Source organism: Anastrepha obliqua, chromosome 3, assembly GCF_027943255.1.
Source record: "Anastrepha obliqua isolate idAnaObli1 chromosome 3, idAnaObli1_1.0, whole genome shotgun sequence".
Lineage (NCBI taxonomy): Eukaryota > Metazoa > Arthropoda > Insecta > Diptera > Tephritidae > Anastrepha > Anastrepha obliqua.
In genome coordinates, this window is record NC_072894.1 from 108,007,820 (window position 1) to 108,023,222 (window position 15,403).

Consider the following 15,403-nt stretch of genomic DNA (forward strand, 5'->3'; position numbering starts at 1 on the left):
ACTGTCACTATGGCCTGATGGTAGCTAGCTCATGAGTGTGTGAGTGGTCATAAAAAGTACTTCAAAAGTGTTTAGTAAAAGTTTCGAAAATTATATAAGTGCGTGATTGCTTTTAGGATAACAACGTTTGGGACTAGTGGGGGTCTTGGACGAGTGGGGGCTTAGCCTAATTAAACTGGTGGAAGTAGCAAAAAGAAGTTCTGGTATTGAAGAACCAGCTGTGTACTAAATTAGTTTTGTTTCCCAAACCAAAAATTAACTGAAACTTTCCGCCAATCCTAATAAAACTAGCAATGCCGGCACTTGAGCCCAAGTTTTTCCCACAATTTATGGTGTTCACACCACATTGATTTTTGTCGTCATAGATGTTAAGCGTGGCAGGAGCGGGAGATGGTGATGATGTAAAATAGATCGAGTCGAACAGATAGCAGCACTTTGTAACGAATTCATTTTCAAACTCAGTTGTATGAACTTTAGGGGAATTTTTATTTTGCAAACCGAACCATTTGCTGACCAAAAAGTTTTTGATTTTACTGTCATTTTTGTACGAGCTCTGTATTGAAAAACGCAAGGCGCATTCATTAAAGGTGGTGTCACTAGACCAACAACAATATTCCATACGTTTGACTGTCAAAGCAAAGTATTGCGAAACTAGCAAACAAATAATGAATTCGACTTGTTTCATTCTGAGCTGACAGCCACATGGACACAGCGAAAGAAAAAAAAAAATCAGCTGATTTACCAACCCCACCTTTAATAGATTCGCCTTGGAAAAACGAGACGTATTCGAATTTTTATTTTGCTTTGGAAATTGAGGGAATACAAATTTTAAGAAATTCTGCATAAATAAGTTATTTAGATAGATTAGATATTAGATTCTCCATTAATTAACAATCCTTTTTTATAGAAAACTGGACGAGAGCTATCAGAGTTATACTAAAAAACTCGCTATGAAGTAAGATCAGCTTTTTAGAAATCGATTTAAGAAATTAATATGTATTAGGTAACCAGGTTGTAGCAACGGCCTTTTCGTGCCCTAATGTTGGATTGTATATTCAATCGATCGAGTTGATACCGGCTTATTCTCGTAAAGTTGTTTTTAGCGGTGTAACACTAAGAGTTTCTTATCCGAGGCATTGTTCGTGTTTTCATTGAGGGGGGAATTTTTACGTGGCGGGTTCCAAACCTAGCCCACAACCAGCTATCCTGGGATGCTTTGCCTTCTCACATTAGCTTGCTTTCGAACGGGTGTTCTAAAATTACCAAGAGGTAACTCCAGAAATTGTGAGCTTCTTGAACCACATGCAGTATAATCCTCGTAGAGATAAATATAAAGTCGTTTCGAGATAAATGAGTTTAAAGTATGAGTTACCGGAGCGCGCGAACCACTCTCTACCTAGTTATTGGGCTGTAGAAGCTAGCCCGAGATCATCGAGAGATGATTAATGATTTTTTATGGCCAGAATTGGATGGTATTGATCTGGACAACGTTTATTTTCAACAAGACGGCGCTACGTACCACACAAGCAACGTAACCATTGATCTTTTACGGGAAAAGTTTCCGTACCGTGTTATCTCTCGAAGAGGTGATCACAATTGGCCACCGAGATCTTGTGATTTAACACCTTGTGATTTTTTTCTTTGGGGCCACGTGAAAGAGAAGATCTGCACCAACATTTCCGGATCGATTCAAGACCTCAAAGATGGAATACGTGAGGCTATCGAGGACATAGGGCAGCCACTTTGCAATTCGGTTATGGAAAATTTCATGAAAAGCATATTGTCCTGTAAGTGTTGTTGTAGTGGTTATTTGCCTGATGTTATTTTCCACTATTAATGGCATACCTTCCTCTTTATAATGAAATAAACATCCGATCCCTTATATTAAAAAATAGCATTTTTCTTTGAATATCAAAATAACTCCATTATGGGAAAACCCTTTATAATATTGGGAATTTTCCCATGGAAATTTCACTGTATATTCTTAAGATACCACACTTTCGAAATATCGAAAAAATAGAAAATCGATTTTTTGAAATTTCTAAACCACCAGGCCCCCTTAAGGGGGTGGTAGGGTTTAGCGCTAAAAAAAAAAACACTTTTTTTTTTTAATTTTTTACAGAAATATGGCTTAAGATACTTTAATAAAATCAGTTGCATGTTATTGTACATTTTTTCAATAAGTTTTTAAAAAATATTAATAATAAAATATTGACAAATAAGCCCATGACAGAGTTTTTTTGGAGATATGTTTTTCGAGAGGTGTTCTGCGGTGCCAATCGGCATTCGTCGTAGAATCATCTGAAACCAAAAAAGTCGAATTCTTCAGTTAAAGTATGACGTAATGCTCCCCCCCACATGAATAAAATTTTTTTTTTCATTTTTGTATATTAGTTTTGGTGGCAAAAAAACGTAAAACGAGCATTTTTGGCGAAAAATTTCGCCATATTTATAAGTGAAAAACAACCTTAAAAAAAAAAAAATAAAAAAAAACAGTGTGGGGGGGAGGTATTTTTGATTTAGAAAACGTGTGCCAAATTTGAAAAGAATCGGTTGAATAGTTTCGGAGTTGTGATTGGTACCGACTTTTAAGAAGTCGTTTCGGGAAAAACGCGTTTGAAAAAATGCCTCTGAAAAATTATATTATCTATGCTCCGCATTCGAGGTAGAGTGCCTACAAAGGCTATAACTTTGAGAGTTCTGCTTCGATCCACTTAAAATTTTGACACAACATTCTTGAAATGATTTACTATAAGATGAGTGAAGAAAAAAAATTTCGATTTTGTGACCCTTTTTGTGACCCCTATTTTTCCTGCCACATAATTTTTAGTAATATTAATTTTTCCGGTCTCCCATATCCCGTTTGCATGTAAAAATACCCCTAAGTGTATAACATAAAATGCAAAGAAGCTCATTTTCTTTTTTGTTTTTGCAGTTGATCGTTATTAATGGAAATAATGTTTAGGCTGCTGGTGGTACTAACAACATCAACATGCTTTTTTTCAACTGTTAATTCCGGGGTACCAATTGGTGAGTAAGCACACAAACTACGTAACACTTGAACACAAGAACTACTCCCACATTTATCAATAAAAAATTATTTACATTCACAGCAACTGGTGGACCATCACTGATCTACGAGGGCAAAGACGCCTTACTTACGTGTGTAGTGTCAGAGAATCGCGCCAATCACACTGTGATATGGAAGAAATCCGACGAAATACTCACAGCCGGTATGGTGAGAGTGACAAGCGACACACGCATTAGCGTGTTGCATGACGAGAGTGAGTGGAAAAAGGGTACATATTAAAATGGCAACAAAATGATATTTATAATATTATGCACACATATTTTTTTGTACAGATCCCAAAGGACTCGAGTCCGGTGGTGAGGTGTGGGTGCTGCTTGTAAAGCGACTTACCACTGAGGATTCGGGTAGTTATATATGTGAGCTGAATTCAGAGCCAGTGCTGCGTAGTATACACATCCTCACAGGTAAGTTTAATGAAGGCCACACAATAAACGTGGCACAGAATCTCCAGCCGAGTGTTTCATGCATTTTTAAACTACTTTTCAATTGCTACCTTCTCCTATTTTAACACACACACAGTTAAACAGCTACCGTCGAACAATGGCAATATCACAACCACAACGGAATCAAGTGATGTGTATCTTGTGCCGCCACCACTCGATGCCACCGACAATCGCTCGTTTTGGCGCCCACCTACTGTCGCGCCGCAAATCACTCATGATTTCACCGAGTGTTGTGAGCGCGCCAATGTCAGTGCCGAATGCATGGGTTTTTGCAATGTGCACAATATTATTGACGGCACGACGGGTATCGAGCCGGAGGCCTGCGAGAAAAGCTTTCCCAACATTGTACGCTGCATGGCTGACGGTCGCAATCATGTGCCTTGTTGTGTTGAGAAACAAATACCCGATCTGTGTCAGGATATGTGCCGCGGTGAGTATACACCATTTACGGATCTCTTGAAGACACGCGTCTCTTGCGTACACCACACGCTTAGTGGTCTACAATGCATATTGCAAGGTGTACAAAATATACCCAGTACTCCGACGGGTGTCACCGTCGATCATGTCTCCGAGACGCGCGTCTCAGTGCATTGGTATGAACCAGAGAAGTTAGCACATAAGGTCACCTATTACAGCATCAATTTGACGGCTCTGCATAGCTTCGATGAGGATGAATTGTCCAATGCATTTGCGTGGAAAAAGCGTCCGCTAGAGCAGACTATAATACGTACTGTGCCCGTTAACCAGACTACACTGACATTGCAGGATCTCACGCCACTCACAATGTACGCAATAGTGGTGACGGCGCACAATGATTACGGGTCGAGTTTACCGAGTGAACGGTTGCGTGTATTCACCCATACCAGTGAGGTGTTTGCCCCAACGGGTGGTGGTGATGCCGAGACATCTGCTTCGGTGGAAAGCAGCATGCCAGGGTTGCCCAATATACGCAGCTGTTGTGAGGCCAACGGCATGACACATCGCATGTGTCTCGATAAAATGTGCGATCCACAAAAGACCGATCTCGCCACGCTACCCGATTTTATGGTATGTGCGCCTTGGTCTAATATTACCTTCACTTGTTTGGCGAATAAGATGGATCATACGCCTTGCTGTCGAGCGCGTGGCATACCGGCTGTCTGCTTCCCATTGTGCTCGGGTCAGATCTCAACGTTGGACTTTAGTCTTTTCAAGTAAGTATGAGTGTGACAAGTTTTACAAGATTCTTTCAAGTTCTACTTCTCCACAATTTTCCCTTTTCTCAGGTGCCTACGCTTTATGTCCGAGTACAGCAGTTGTCTGTTCCAGGGTTACGGTGTGCTGGCAGACCCGCCTTCGACGATACGTACGGTGGCTAAAGCGGATAGCTTTATTATTTTAGACTGGGATAAACCAAAGCGTTTGGCTGATACGATTAGCACCTATCATGTCAAGTTTAGGCGGCTCGGAGAGGGAGATGATTATCTAACGGTGGTAAAGGTAAGACTGATAGATATAATGACATACAGTTTTTGCTTAGACTTTCTGATCTTAAAGCAGAATGACTATATAAAGCAAATAAGGCTTTGGAAGACGGGGAAGTTATAGAGATCAGGATGGTAGAAAAGTCTTTGTAATATTACTTGCATTCATAACTAATTGAAGGAAGATGTTTTGATGATGCCATGTAGCCCGCATTGACAATTTAAATGATTTTTAAGCGGCAAAAGAGCAATACTTTCAGTTAACTAGGTGAGACTCCACTACTTAAGCTAGTTGAAGCCTAAGAAAGCCTTGTGAGTGAGTTCCTCGTATAGTTTTTGTTGCTCACTTTTCTTTTTCTCCTAAAATTATTTCTCGACCAGCGGCCCTCATAGCTGAGTAGGTTGGTGTGTGACTACCACTTGGTAGAGCCTGGATTCGCTGTGTGCACGAAACACTAAAATGATATCAAATGTTTCTTCGGTCGCCCCTCGACAGAAAATGGTAAACCTCTAAGTGTATTTCTGTCATGAAAAAGTTTCTCATAAAAATTCATCTGCCTTTCGTATGCAGCATCAAATTGTAGGCCCCTCAATTTGTGGAAAACAATCAGACACATACCAAAAAAAGGAGTTGGGCTCGGCACAACGCCCAAAAAAATATATGCACATATCGAGCATTTTACTATATAGTTCTCAGTCACATAAGGATTATCCCAGAAATGGAGGAGAGAGGAGAAGAAAAGGAAGCCGACAGGTGGACAGACGGAAGAAGGAGCTTTGGATAACAGGACGACGACCAACTGTGGCGATTTAAGTTCGTATTAACTGCTTCAAACTACTGATGAATTTCAACAGATGTGCGATATTTAAACCCGAAATATTCGCAGGTATAGCGAAGAAGTAAGAGCCCAGATATTTCTACCTTTGCCCGACGAGAGCAGGGCAGCTGTCCTCCTCTAGTCAGTATCTGCAAAAAGGACTTGAAGCAATTCCATGTCTCACCGCAAGGGCACCTAACGGCCAATGTCTGCTAAGAATATTCACCAAATTCGAGATTTGGGGCTTTGTTAGCCTTAAAAGTTACGTCGAGTGCCCCCGAGCTACCCGTGGTCAGAAGGATCTCGCGATTTTGCATGTCTGCGCACTAGCCCAGCGCTCGCTGAGTTAAAACGAAGCCCATCTTTCCAGCAGCAGACCACAGGTTCTCAATGGAACCTCAATCCTTCCATTTTGCGATGAGATCCCCTCCAGAATCCCAGTGTCTAGCCAGTTCATCAGCGCAGCAGTTTCCCTTGAAGCCCCTGTGACCGGGAACCCAAATTAGCCTAATAGCAAAGTATTCGGATCCAGTCGAGAGAGAAGTTAGGCATTCCCGGACTAATTTCGAATACATAAACAACGAGCCCAAGGCGCTAACTGTCACTTGACCTTCGGAAGGGATATATAAATCCTTGTTAGTAATTACAGAAGTAAGCAACCAATCCATTGTTTCCTTAATTGCGGTTATCTCCGCTTGGAAAACACTACAGTGCTGCAGGAGCCTAAATTTGAGCTTGATGGGGAGCTCCACGCAGAATATTCCCCCACCAACTTTTCTGTCCAACTCCGAGCCATCCGTAAACGTATTTGCCATGCACTGCCTCCAAATGTTGTTTAAGTTAGTAAAATATGTAGCCCGAACCGACGTTTAAAATTATCTAGAAGTATTAATGAGAAATTAGAAAAATATTTATTGTAGATGAAATAACTTTTTTAATTTGGAAATAATAAAGGAATGTGTCGTCTTGACGAGTACAAAATTAGTAACAATATGAATTTCCGCTTTCAGAAAAATCCCCCACTCATTCTGGAAGGTCTCGAACCTGAAGTCTACTATGAGTTCTATGTGGTTTCAGTGAATCAGTATGGCAAGAGTGAACCCTCACCGCGTCTAATTACACGTACACAACCCGCCGAAGCTGTGGATGAACCAGAGCCACGTTACAACATGACAAAATGCTGTCAGGCGTCTGGTTTATTGCCTCAATGCGCGCCACTCTGCTCGTACAACATTAAATTGTCTGATATCGAAAAGCTTGGACCGGCGTGTAGAGCGCAAATGCGTAAGTATTGAAGGCGGAAATTTGATAGAGGAGTAGTAATTTAATGAATATGAATTGTTTACTGAAATTTGCCAAATTTTTTTTCAACTATTTTCTTTTCTTTTTTTTCTCTTTTGCACTCTTATCGTTTCTGCCTCGCAGCTGTCATTGTGCGGTGCGCTGCCGGTGGACGCGACCATACACCCTGCTGTCAGCGCCGCGGCGTACCCACCGCTTGCATGTCCATTTGTCGTGGCGTCATGCCACTTGCCGCGAATGGTGGCGGCAGCAATAGTGGCGCTTTGAGTGGTAGCAGTTATAGCGGCAACAACGCCACCACCACCAGCGATTGTTTGTCCTATGCAGGCAATATCTTGCAGTGCATCGAAGAAGGTGAGTACTGCGACGCTTTGCACGTTGTCCGTCTGGTCGGCCGACGGTTGTTTGCACATTGTTGATTACACATTGTTGACATTGGTGATGACTGTGTACGAGTGCATATTTATTTGTTGCTGCTGCTGCTGTTATTAGCCTTGCTTTTAAAGGCGCAGCTTATTATGGAAGCTTTTGCTGTTGTTATTATTGCTGCAGTTGTTTATTTACTCGCAAACACTTGTTGCTTTTATTGACTCATTGACCATGGCGAAGAGAGATGCACACGACTGACGTGCTTGGAATTTGCTTGTGACTCGCTTTTGTTTGCAACTTATTTTAGTTTTGTTCCTCTACTAAACGTTGTTGTACATAAGCACTAACCACCTGTGTTAACGTTGTCAAGAAGCATTCAAGCATGCACAGAAAGTCAAACAAACAGCCTTGAATTGTGGCACTGGCAAAGTTAGTTAAGAACGGCAGCAAAGTAACTGACAACAATATTAGGCAGTTGCCAACAATGTCTACATAGATGAGTGGCTGCAATGGCCTTTGTGTTTGCTAATTAAGTAACAATTAAAGCCAATTTGATTGAGAATCATACTAACCTGTACGCACTAATTCGAGAGTAAATTCACTAAAGCACACAAAGTCAAGCAGGCTGGCATACGCACAAATATTTACCCATGTACTTGACTTATGCTTACTTACTTGCATGTCATTGAATATCTGTGAATGTATGTATGTATGTGTGCTACATCACGTTTGTATCGGTATGCGTAGGCAGTACTGCTTGTGATAAATGAATGTGAGTAAATGCAATGGGATATTTGGGCTTATTTAAATCTCTATTCACCAATGCATTTGTGGGTATTTGCATTTGGTTTTGTATTTCTATTCGTAATCGTATTTGTATTTGTATTTGTACTGGTTTTCGCATTCATTCTCATATTTTTTAATAATTTTCATATTCATAGACACCAGGTTGTTCAATAAGTTTGGCGGTTCGATAAGAGAGGGCATTGCTACTAGCCTAAATTTGTGGGGAACCCGTTTCTCCAGAGGTCCTTGGAAATTCATCTAAAATCAATCGAACAAGAGAAATTAGTTTTCTTAACAGATAATTTTGTGCATGACCGAATGCGCATAACAAATGGGCGGCCTCAGGAAATAGGGTTATTCAATAGGTGCGCTTCAACTTTTTTCCGATAGGGAGGGCGAACGACGCAATATTTTTTATTTTTCGCTTGTCATTCGTAAACTTCATTAGTATACATTTCATCATGGAACGCTACACACTTGAGCAACGATTGCAAATCGTGCAAATTTTTTATGAAAATAATCGTTCTGTTGCTGCTTTTTTAAGAGCATTACGACCATTTTACGGTCCATTTAACAAGCCGTCCCGTTTTGGGGTTATGTGAAGTCATTGGTCTACAGTAACAAGCCGGCGACGATTTGTGAGCTCAGAGCCAATATTGAACGCGAAATTGCTGGAATTTCGGCCGATTTATGCAAAAGAGTGGTCGAAAATTGGGTTCAACGATTGGACTTCGTAAAACGTGCACGCGGTGGTCATGCAAAAGAAATCGAATTTCATACTTAAATGTATATGTTCACACTCGATAATAAAAAAAAAATTAGTTAAAAAAGTTTGTGTTTTATTCAAAAAAGTTCAAAAGTTGAAACGCTCTTACTGAAAAACCCTATATTTCAGATTTTCGGGGGGAAAAAACCGACAATTAATTGTTTGAAAAAAAAAAAATCGAATTTTTTGAAAAAACAAAATTCTTTGATCAGGCAGTATCAATTTTTTTGAAATCTACCAAGCGGTTTTTACGTTACAGTGATCACCAATTCAAAAAACATAGTTTTGAGAAAAACGCATTTAAAGTTTTGCTCTCTGCTCCGGAGCGCCCGAGCGCTCTTTGTCAATTGTCGAATAACTCGAAAAGCATTTGTCAAATGCAATTCAAATTTTCACACAATATTTTTAAGATATTATACTTTACGAAAATGTAAAAAAAAGTCCAATTTTTTGAAAATGCTGATTACCTGTAACCCTTTAACCTGTGAATTCATTCTTTGCTTACAAGCCATTTAGTATCACAGCATTTTCTACCATTGAAAAAATCAAGTATTGTGCGGTGATTGAATTTTTTTTTATTTTTGTAAGGTTAAAAAGCAAAGGAAACTTATGAACGAATGTTGGAAATATATAAAAACTTTTCGCCATCAATTAGTACAATAGAAAGATGGGTTGTATAATTTAAATGTGATCGGTAAAGCCTTGAAGACGATCCACGTCAAGGACGTCCAAAAACAGTAACAACACCAGAACTCGTAAAAAAAGTACAGGAAATCATATTAGAAAAACGTCAAGTGACTGAAAGAGATTTAGTAGAAGCGCTAGACATCTCATTGGGCAGTGTAAGTAATATTTTTACTGAAGTATCGGGTTTAAAAAAGCTGTGTACCGAATGCATAGGTGGCGCATTCGCGAACAATGGAACAAAAAAACACGCTAATGCGACTTTCTCAGTAGCATTCGAAAAGATAAAGTGAAGTTTGTGCGTCGATTCATCACTATGGACGAGACTTGGGTCTATCGCCTTGATTCTAAAATAAAACACGAAGCTAAATAGTGGCATGGACCTGGTTTTTCGGCCCGGAAACGAATTAATGTCCTGAAATCGGCCAAGAAGGTGTTAGCATCCGTTTTTTGGGATGCGAAAGGAGCTTCGTTTGTGTATTACTTGCGAACTGGTAAAATAATAAATTCCGAATATTTTGGTAACCCAGTTGGTAAACAAAAAAAAAATTATTTCATCAAGACCGACAAGAGCATTTTGACTATATCTAAAATCCATGAATTAAAGTTCGAATTGTTCGAACATCCACTGTATTCACCAGATTTGGTCTCTAGCGGCTTCCATCTGTTTCCAGGGCTAAAAAAGTTCATGCATGGTAAACGTTTTTCATCAAATGAGGAGGTCACAACAGCTGTGGAAGCGTATTTTGCAGCCCTTCCCGATTCTCACTTCAGCGCTGGAATTCATAAATTTTAATCTCATTGGTACAAGTGTAGTGCTGCTCCGGAATACTATACTGAATAATAAAGTGAATTTCAAACCATAAAATTGTGTTTTTCGTATCGAGCAGCAAAACTTGTTGAACTACCTAGTCATATATTCGCACTGATGCTCCAATTTATTTGTATATTCCTATTCGTATTTGTATTCATATATGCACTATTTTGATTTTTTTTGTATTTGTATTTGTATTCATAACCAAATTAAACTTTATTTGCGTATTCGTATTCCCACTCGTATTCGTATTTATTTTTACTAGTATAGTCCATGGTCGAAAATTCCCCTAATATCTATTCTAATTTATTTAATTTTAGTTTATCCAAAAGTTGACATTTTGATATAACTCTTGCAGAACCACTACTTTTTATTAGTCGAACCATCTTGATTCATAGTCAACATCTGCGCATGTCGTCTATTTTCTTTTCCACAATTTTTTTCAAGTCAACCATCGAGAATTCTCTCAGCATTCTATGCCGTAGAGCACACAGACTTGGGCACACACACCTAGACTCTTCTTGATTGTAGCTTCTGCATTTATCGTTCTGCGGCCATCCCATCTTCCTGGCATGGTCTCTCAAAGGCCAGTGACCGATTATTTTGATTGATTGTTCACAACTAGTCAGTTCTGGATTTGTTAATTGGGCCACATTTGAGTAGAGAGAAGATCTCTCTTTTGCGCACGCCTTGGCGATGGCCTATTTCTACCTCTTCCCATTCTTTATAGGATGGCTCCTGTCTTCCTAGCTCATCAGCTTTCTCATTTCTTTCTGTGTTCCGATGGCCAGGTATCCAGATGAGAGGGCTGTCTGTCGTGCATGCTAAAGCGTTAAGTCATTATTTGGATTAAAGCTAAGATGGCTGCCCGTCTGTCTGAAAAAATATATACTTCCCATAGTTGTTTTGGATGGTTTCTAATTATCCTACAACCTTCCCTTGTCCCAACAACTTTTGCTTGAAAAATACTATTCTAATTTCTTAAGCAAAAAGACTTGGAAGCCTCGAGGTCTTTCGAATATGCACCGACGCCATAATTCATTTGGATCTTTGAGAGTAAACTGCAGTTGTATGCACTTTCACTACTGAGTTAAAGTCGCATTCCTTTCGCATGGGGAACTTTACTTTAAACTCTATTCTCAAGACTATGGTAGTGGTAGAAAAGTCTGAAGAATTGTTAGGAATCCTTTACCTTCAAATATTTTATTTTTCTTTGTACACTCCTCTCGGGATCATAGGGCCTCATTAAGGGCCTCCGTTGACTGCGTTAATCTGAATTGGGTTTGATTTGGGTAGGTGATTAGCCTGCCGCTACCAGTCCTATGTAGTGGGAATGCCCACCTGTCGTTACTTAGGAACAACGCCTTCTTACTGCTTGAAGCGCCATCTGTGTTTCACATTTTTCTGGCAGAAGGATCGTACAGATGGTTGAGGACTTCGCTAAATTTGGTGTGTCTGTGCTACTACCGCGGTCGCCCGCTTCCTCTTGCTGGCGCCACTGATGCATTGTGTAACTATGTGGTTTTCTTTGTTTTTTGCTTGTTTAGCAGCCACAATGCAAATAATGCGCAGATTATTGTGCGGCAGTAAGGATGGAAAGAATAAGTTTTTGGGGTTGAGGAATAAAATTATTATTATTAATTTTTTTATATGTATATTTATATTTATATTTATATTTATATTTATATTTATATTTATATTTATATTTATATTTATATTTATATTTATATTTATATTTATATTTATATTTATATTTATATTTATATTTATATTTATATTTATATTTATATTTATATTTATATTTATATTTATATTTATATTTATATTTATATTTATATTTATATTTATATTTATATTTATATCTTTCTTCTTTTGTTTATTTTGAACTTTCCTCTGTATTAAAGTAATTTAAATTTCGATTAATTTTTGCCCCTTCAACATCAAGATATCTATCGAATGATATGTAATTTTTTATACCTTAGAAATATAGCTTAGCCGTCCTCATATTCCGTACTCATTTCGTACTGCTCTGAATTCATATTCATATTCGTATTCGTGCTCCTGTGTGCATTCGTGTATGCACTCGTATTCATATTTGTACTCAAATTCACCATAATGTACCGCTAAATCATCTTTGTGAAGAGTTTTCCGCTTATTGCCATCATAATACACTAAACTTTCTACCTTTATTCTCCCTCCACTGTTGTAGGCACCGAAAGCATACCCGGCCCCGCTGAAGATGTCCGTGCCACTTCGGTAACAAATACCACAATTAGCTTGGCCTGGCGGCAACCCGGTTACGAGGCGAGCGCTTCTGCACCCACAACTGCAGTCAATGAAGAAAATTCCAATAGCGACAGCAACAACAAGACCAATTCCGCCACTAGCAACGCGAACAATAGTGACAACATCAACTCCTCTGCCACTAATGGCATTGCCACGGCCAGTGATGCGCCCACAGCTAGCACTGCTGATGATGATATCGATTTTATCGTGCAATATGGCAAAGTCAATAACATGACCCTCTACGAGACGGTGGCAAAACTGGAAAATGTGAGTATGATTCAAAGCAACTATTTTTGTATGTTTGTTGGATTCGAATTGACTTCTATCTGGCAAATGAGTGTGTTTGTATGTACGCGTATGTTGCAAACTCAGTGTAATAGAGCTGCTTTTGAACTGTTGGCTCTTGGTATATGCATTTGCCGCAGCTGACTGCACTAACCCACAGCTGAGTTGTGGATGCCGAGTTGCAGTTATTAGCGTTGTGTGTGTGTTTTTGGCTTTTTTCCATTCCATGCAAATTACCCAACTAAGTCACTATGAGTATTGGCTGGTGTGAGTACACTTTTACATTATTGCAATTTGGCTTTTAAATAGTTGGCTTCCACTGCTTACTATTGACCGAAGTTATCCTCCTCCGGCTTGCAGTCGAGAGCAGCTTGAGTGCTGTATTTTGCAGCTGTTTAATTTTGGTTTTGTTTGCTTGGGTTAATTGTGTTTGCTGCGTTGCAAATCTTGGCTATCCAATTGGCATAAATGGAATACGAAAATATTTCTCCTTGGAAAATTTGCCTAATTAGGTTATTTGTACAGAATTCAAGTAGACCAATAGAATGGGGAAAAGTGCAATCAATCACGTTTGATAAGTTTCCCCTGCTAAGCTGACTGTGTACTGGAAAATCTTTGAATACCTATTTTGGGGAAATTAAGGTAATTAGTTTCGTTATATTCATTTTAACTCAAAGAGAATTTTAATTGGAATACGAGTTTTTCTCAAACTTGGTTAATCGCTGCAAGCAAAATATCTGTAATGCGAGTGTAGTACAACTGCTCATATTCTTGGAAAAAGCAATTACAACATTTATAATTGTGCTCTTCTGCGAAGCATTGAATAGTCGCTATTGAATAGAAAATATTTGCTTATAACTGCTAATCTCATATGATAATTACTGGGGCATCAGCGTAGAGGCTAACGAAAAACTCATTAGTTGTGAGAGTTTTGCAAGACAAATATTTTTAACTGAAACAAGACTAAAGTGTTTAATTGGACTCAAGTATGTGTAAGAATGCACTAAAAGCCCCTGCTAACCCATGCTGCACTTCGAAAGTAGTCGGTTATTGTAAGACAAAACTGAAAAGAGTTGCAAAACACAACAAAGTGTGCCTTATTTGGGCGTCTGAGCATTCTGGTATTACAGGGAAAGAGTAAGCTGATAAAATGGCAAATGAAGGCTCTGCAAGTATGGCACTAGGCCCTGAATCCTTTCTAGGTGTCAATTCTGCATTGGTTCAATTATAGATTGATAACTTCGTGAGGTCTACCCATTGCAGACGGTGGTCAGAGTTGAACTTCTGCGGCGTAGCCAATTGTTTTCTGAAAGAACAAAACAGGAAATTAGCGACTTTTCTTATAAAACTTAGCAGGAAAAACTTGAGAGTACTGATTCCTGGCGTTCACAGGGCACAACGCCAGTGCTTAGCATATGGATACCATGAGCATTATTGGCACTCCAATAGGCTTAACCTGTCTTGAGAATGAGGACACTATGGAGCATTTTCTCTGTAGCTCTCCGACGTTTTCTAGAATCAGACTTAGGCTGTTGGGTTACGAGCAATCACATAACATAGTTGTGGTAATGAGCAGAGTTCGTGATGTACTATACTAGCCCCAGGAGCCGCCCATACTACTGTCTGGTCAACTGAAATTATAACAATACGAGCCTAGGTTAATGACGATCTACAAATTCGAATATGGTAAAACTTAATTCAGCAAAAAAATTGTTTATATTTCAATATAACTTTTTATGCACTCGATATATTTATCCAACGTTTCTCCAAATTCTTTGCCTTTACTGTAAGGGATTGGCATTTCCTAGAAGGGTTAATAATACTGACCTGTAATTACGAGGGGAGTTTAATTAGTACCCGTGTTAGAAACGAAGACACCATTTTTTCAAAAAATTTTTTTTTCCTTTTTTTCAACATAGTCCACACATTTCTCAACTTCTCCTAACGTTCCGTCCAAAAAATAGGATTTGTCGAACTCCCTTGAACTAAATTTTTTTCCGCGAGTAATTTCTTCACGTTAGGGAAGGGGGTGCGGCAGATTGTTTTGATTGTTGCTTAGTTTCTAATGTGTAATGGTGAACCGAGGTTTCATCAACGGTGACAACTCGACGCAAAAATTCCTCCTTATATGACCTCTAAAGACCTTCAAAGTAGGCGTTTGCTTCATGGATGACCTAACTTGACCATTTCTTCACATTGGGAATGAAAAAATGTATAGAGTCACAGGGGTTATAAATCTGAGAATATGCATGCTTCCTTCATCTAGTTTATTTCTTATCGTTTCTGATGCATACAA

The 15,403-nt window shown here is 39.1% G+C and overlaps 1 protein-coding gene across 4 annotated transcripts in view; it reads left to right on the forward strand.

Moving 5' to 3' along the window:
- The first annotated feature begins 2,939 nt into the window (after positions 1-2,939).
- Positions 2,940-15,403, forward strand: part of LOC129242600 (Ig-like and fibronectin type-III domain-containing protein 2) — a 101,787-nt gene continuing 89,323 nt past the window's right edge. For 2 of the 4 annotated variants that reach the window (XM_054879341.1, XM_054879342.1), the window contains exons 1-8: positions 2,940-3,030; positions 3,114-3,299; positions 3,364-3,495; positions 3,611-4,727; positions 4,800-5,013; positions 6,826-7,099; positions 7,241-7,471; positions 12,746-13,089. In XM_054879341.1, the coding sequence (XP_054735316.1) occupies positions 2,949-3,030; positions 3,114-3,299; positions 3,364-3,495; positions 3,611-4,727; positions 4,800-5,013; positions 6,826-7,099; positions 7,241-7,471; positions 12,746-13,089 (2,580 nt within the window). In that variant the 5' untranslated portion in view covers positions 2,940-2,948. The remainder of the gene's footprint in view (positions 3,031-3,113; positions 3,300-3,363; positions 3,496-3,610; positions 4,728-4,799; positions 5,014-6,825; positions 7,100-7,240; positions 7,472-12,745; positions 13,090-15,403) is intronic. The other 2 variants (XM_054879343.1, XM_054879344.1) reach the window with 1 other exon arrangement.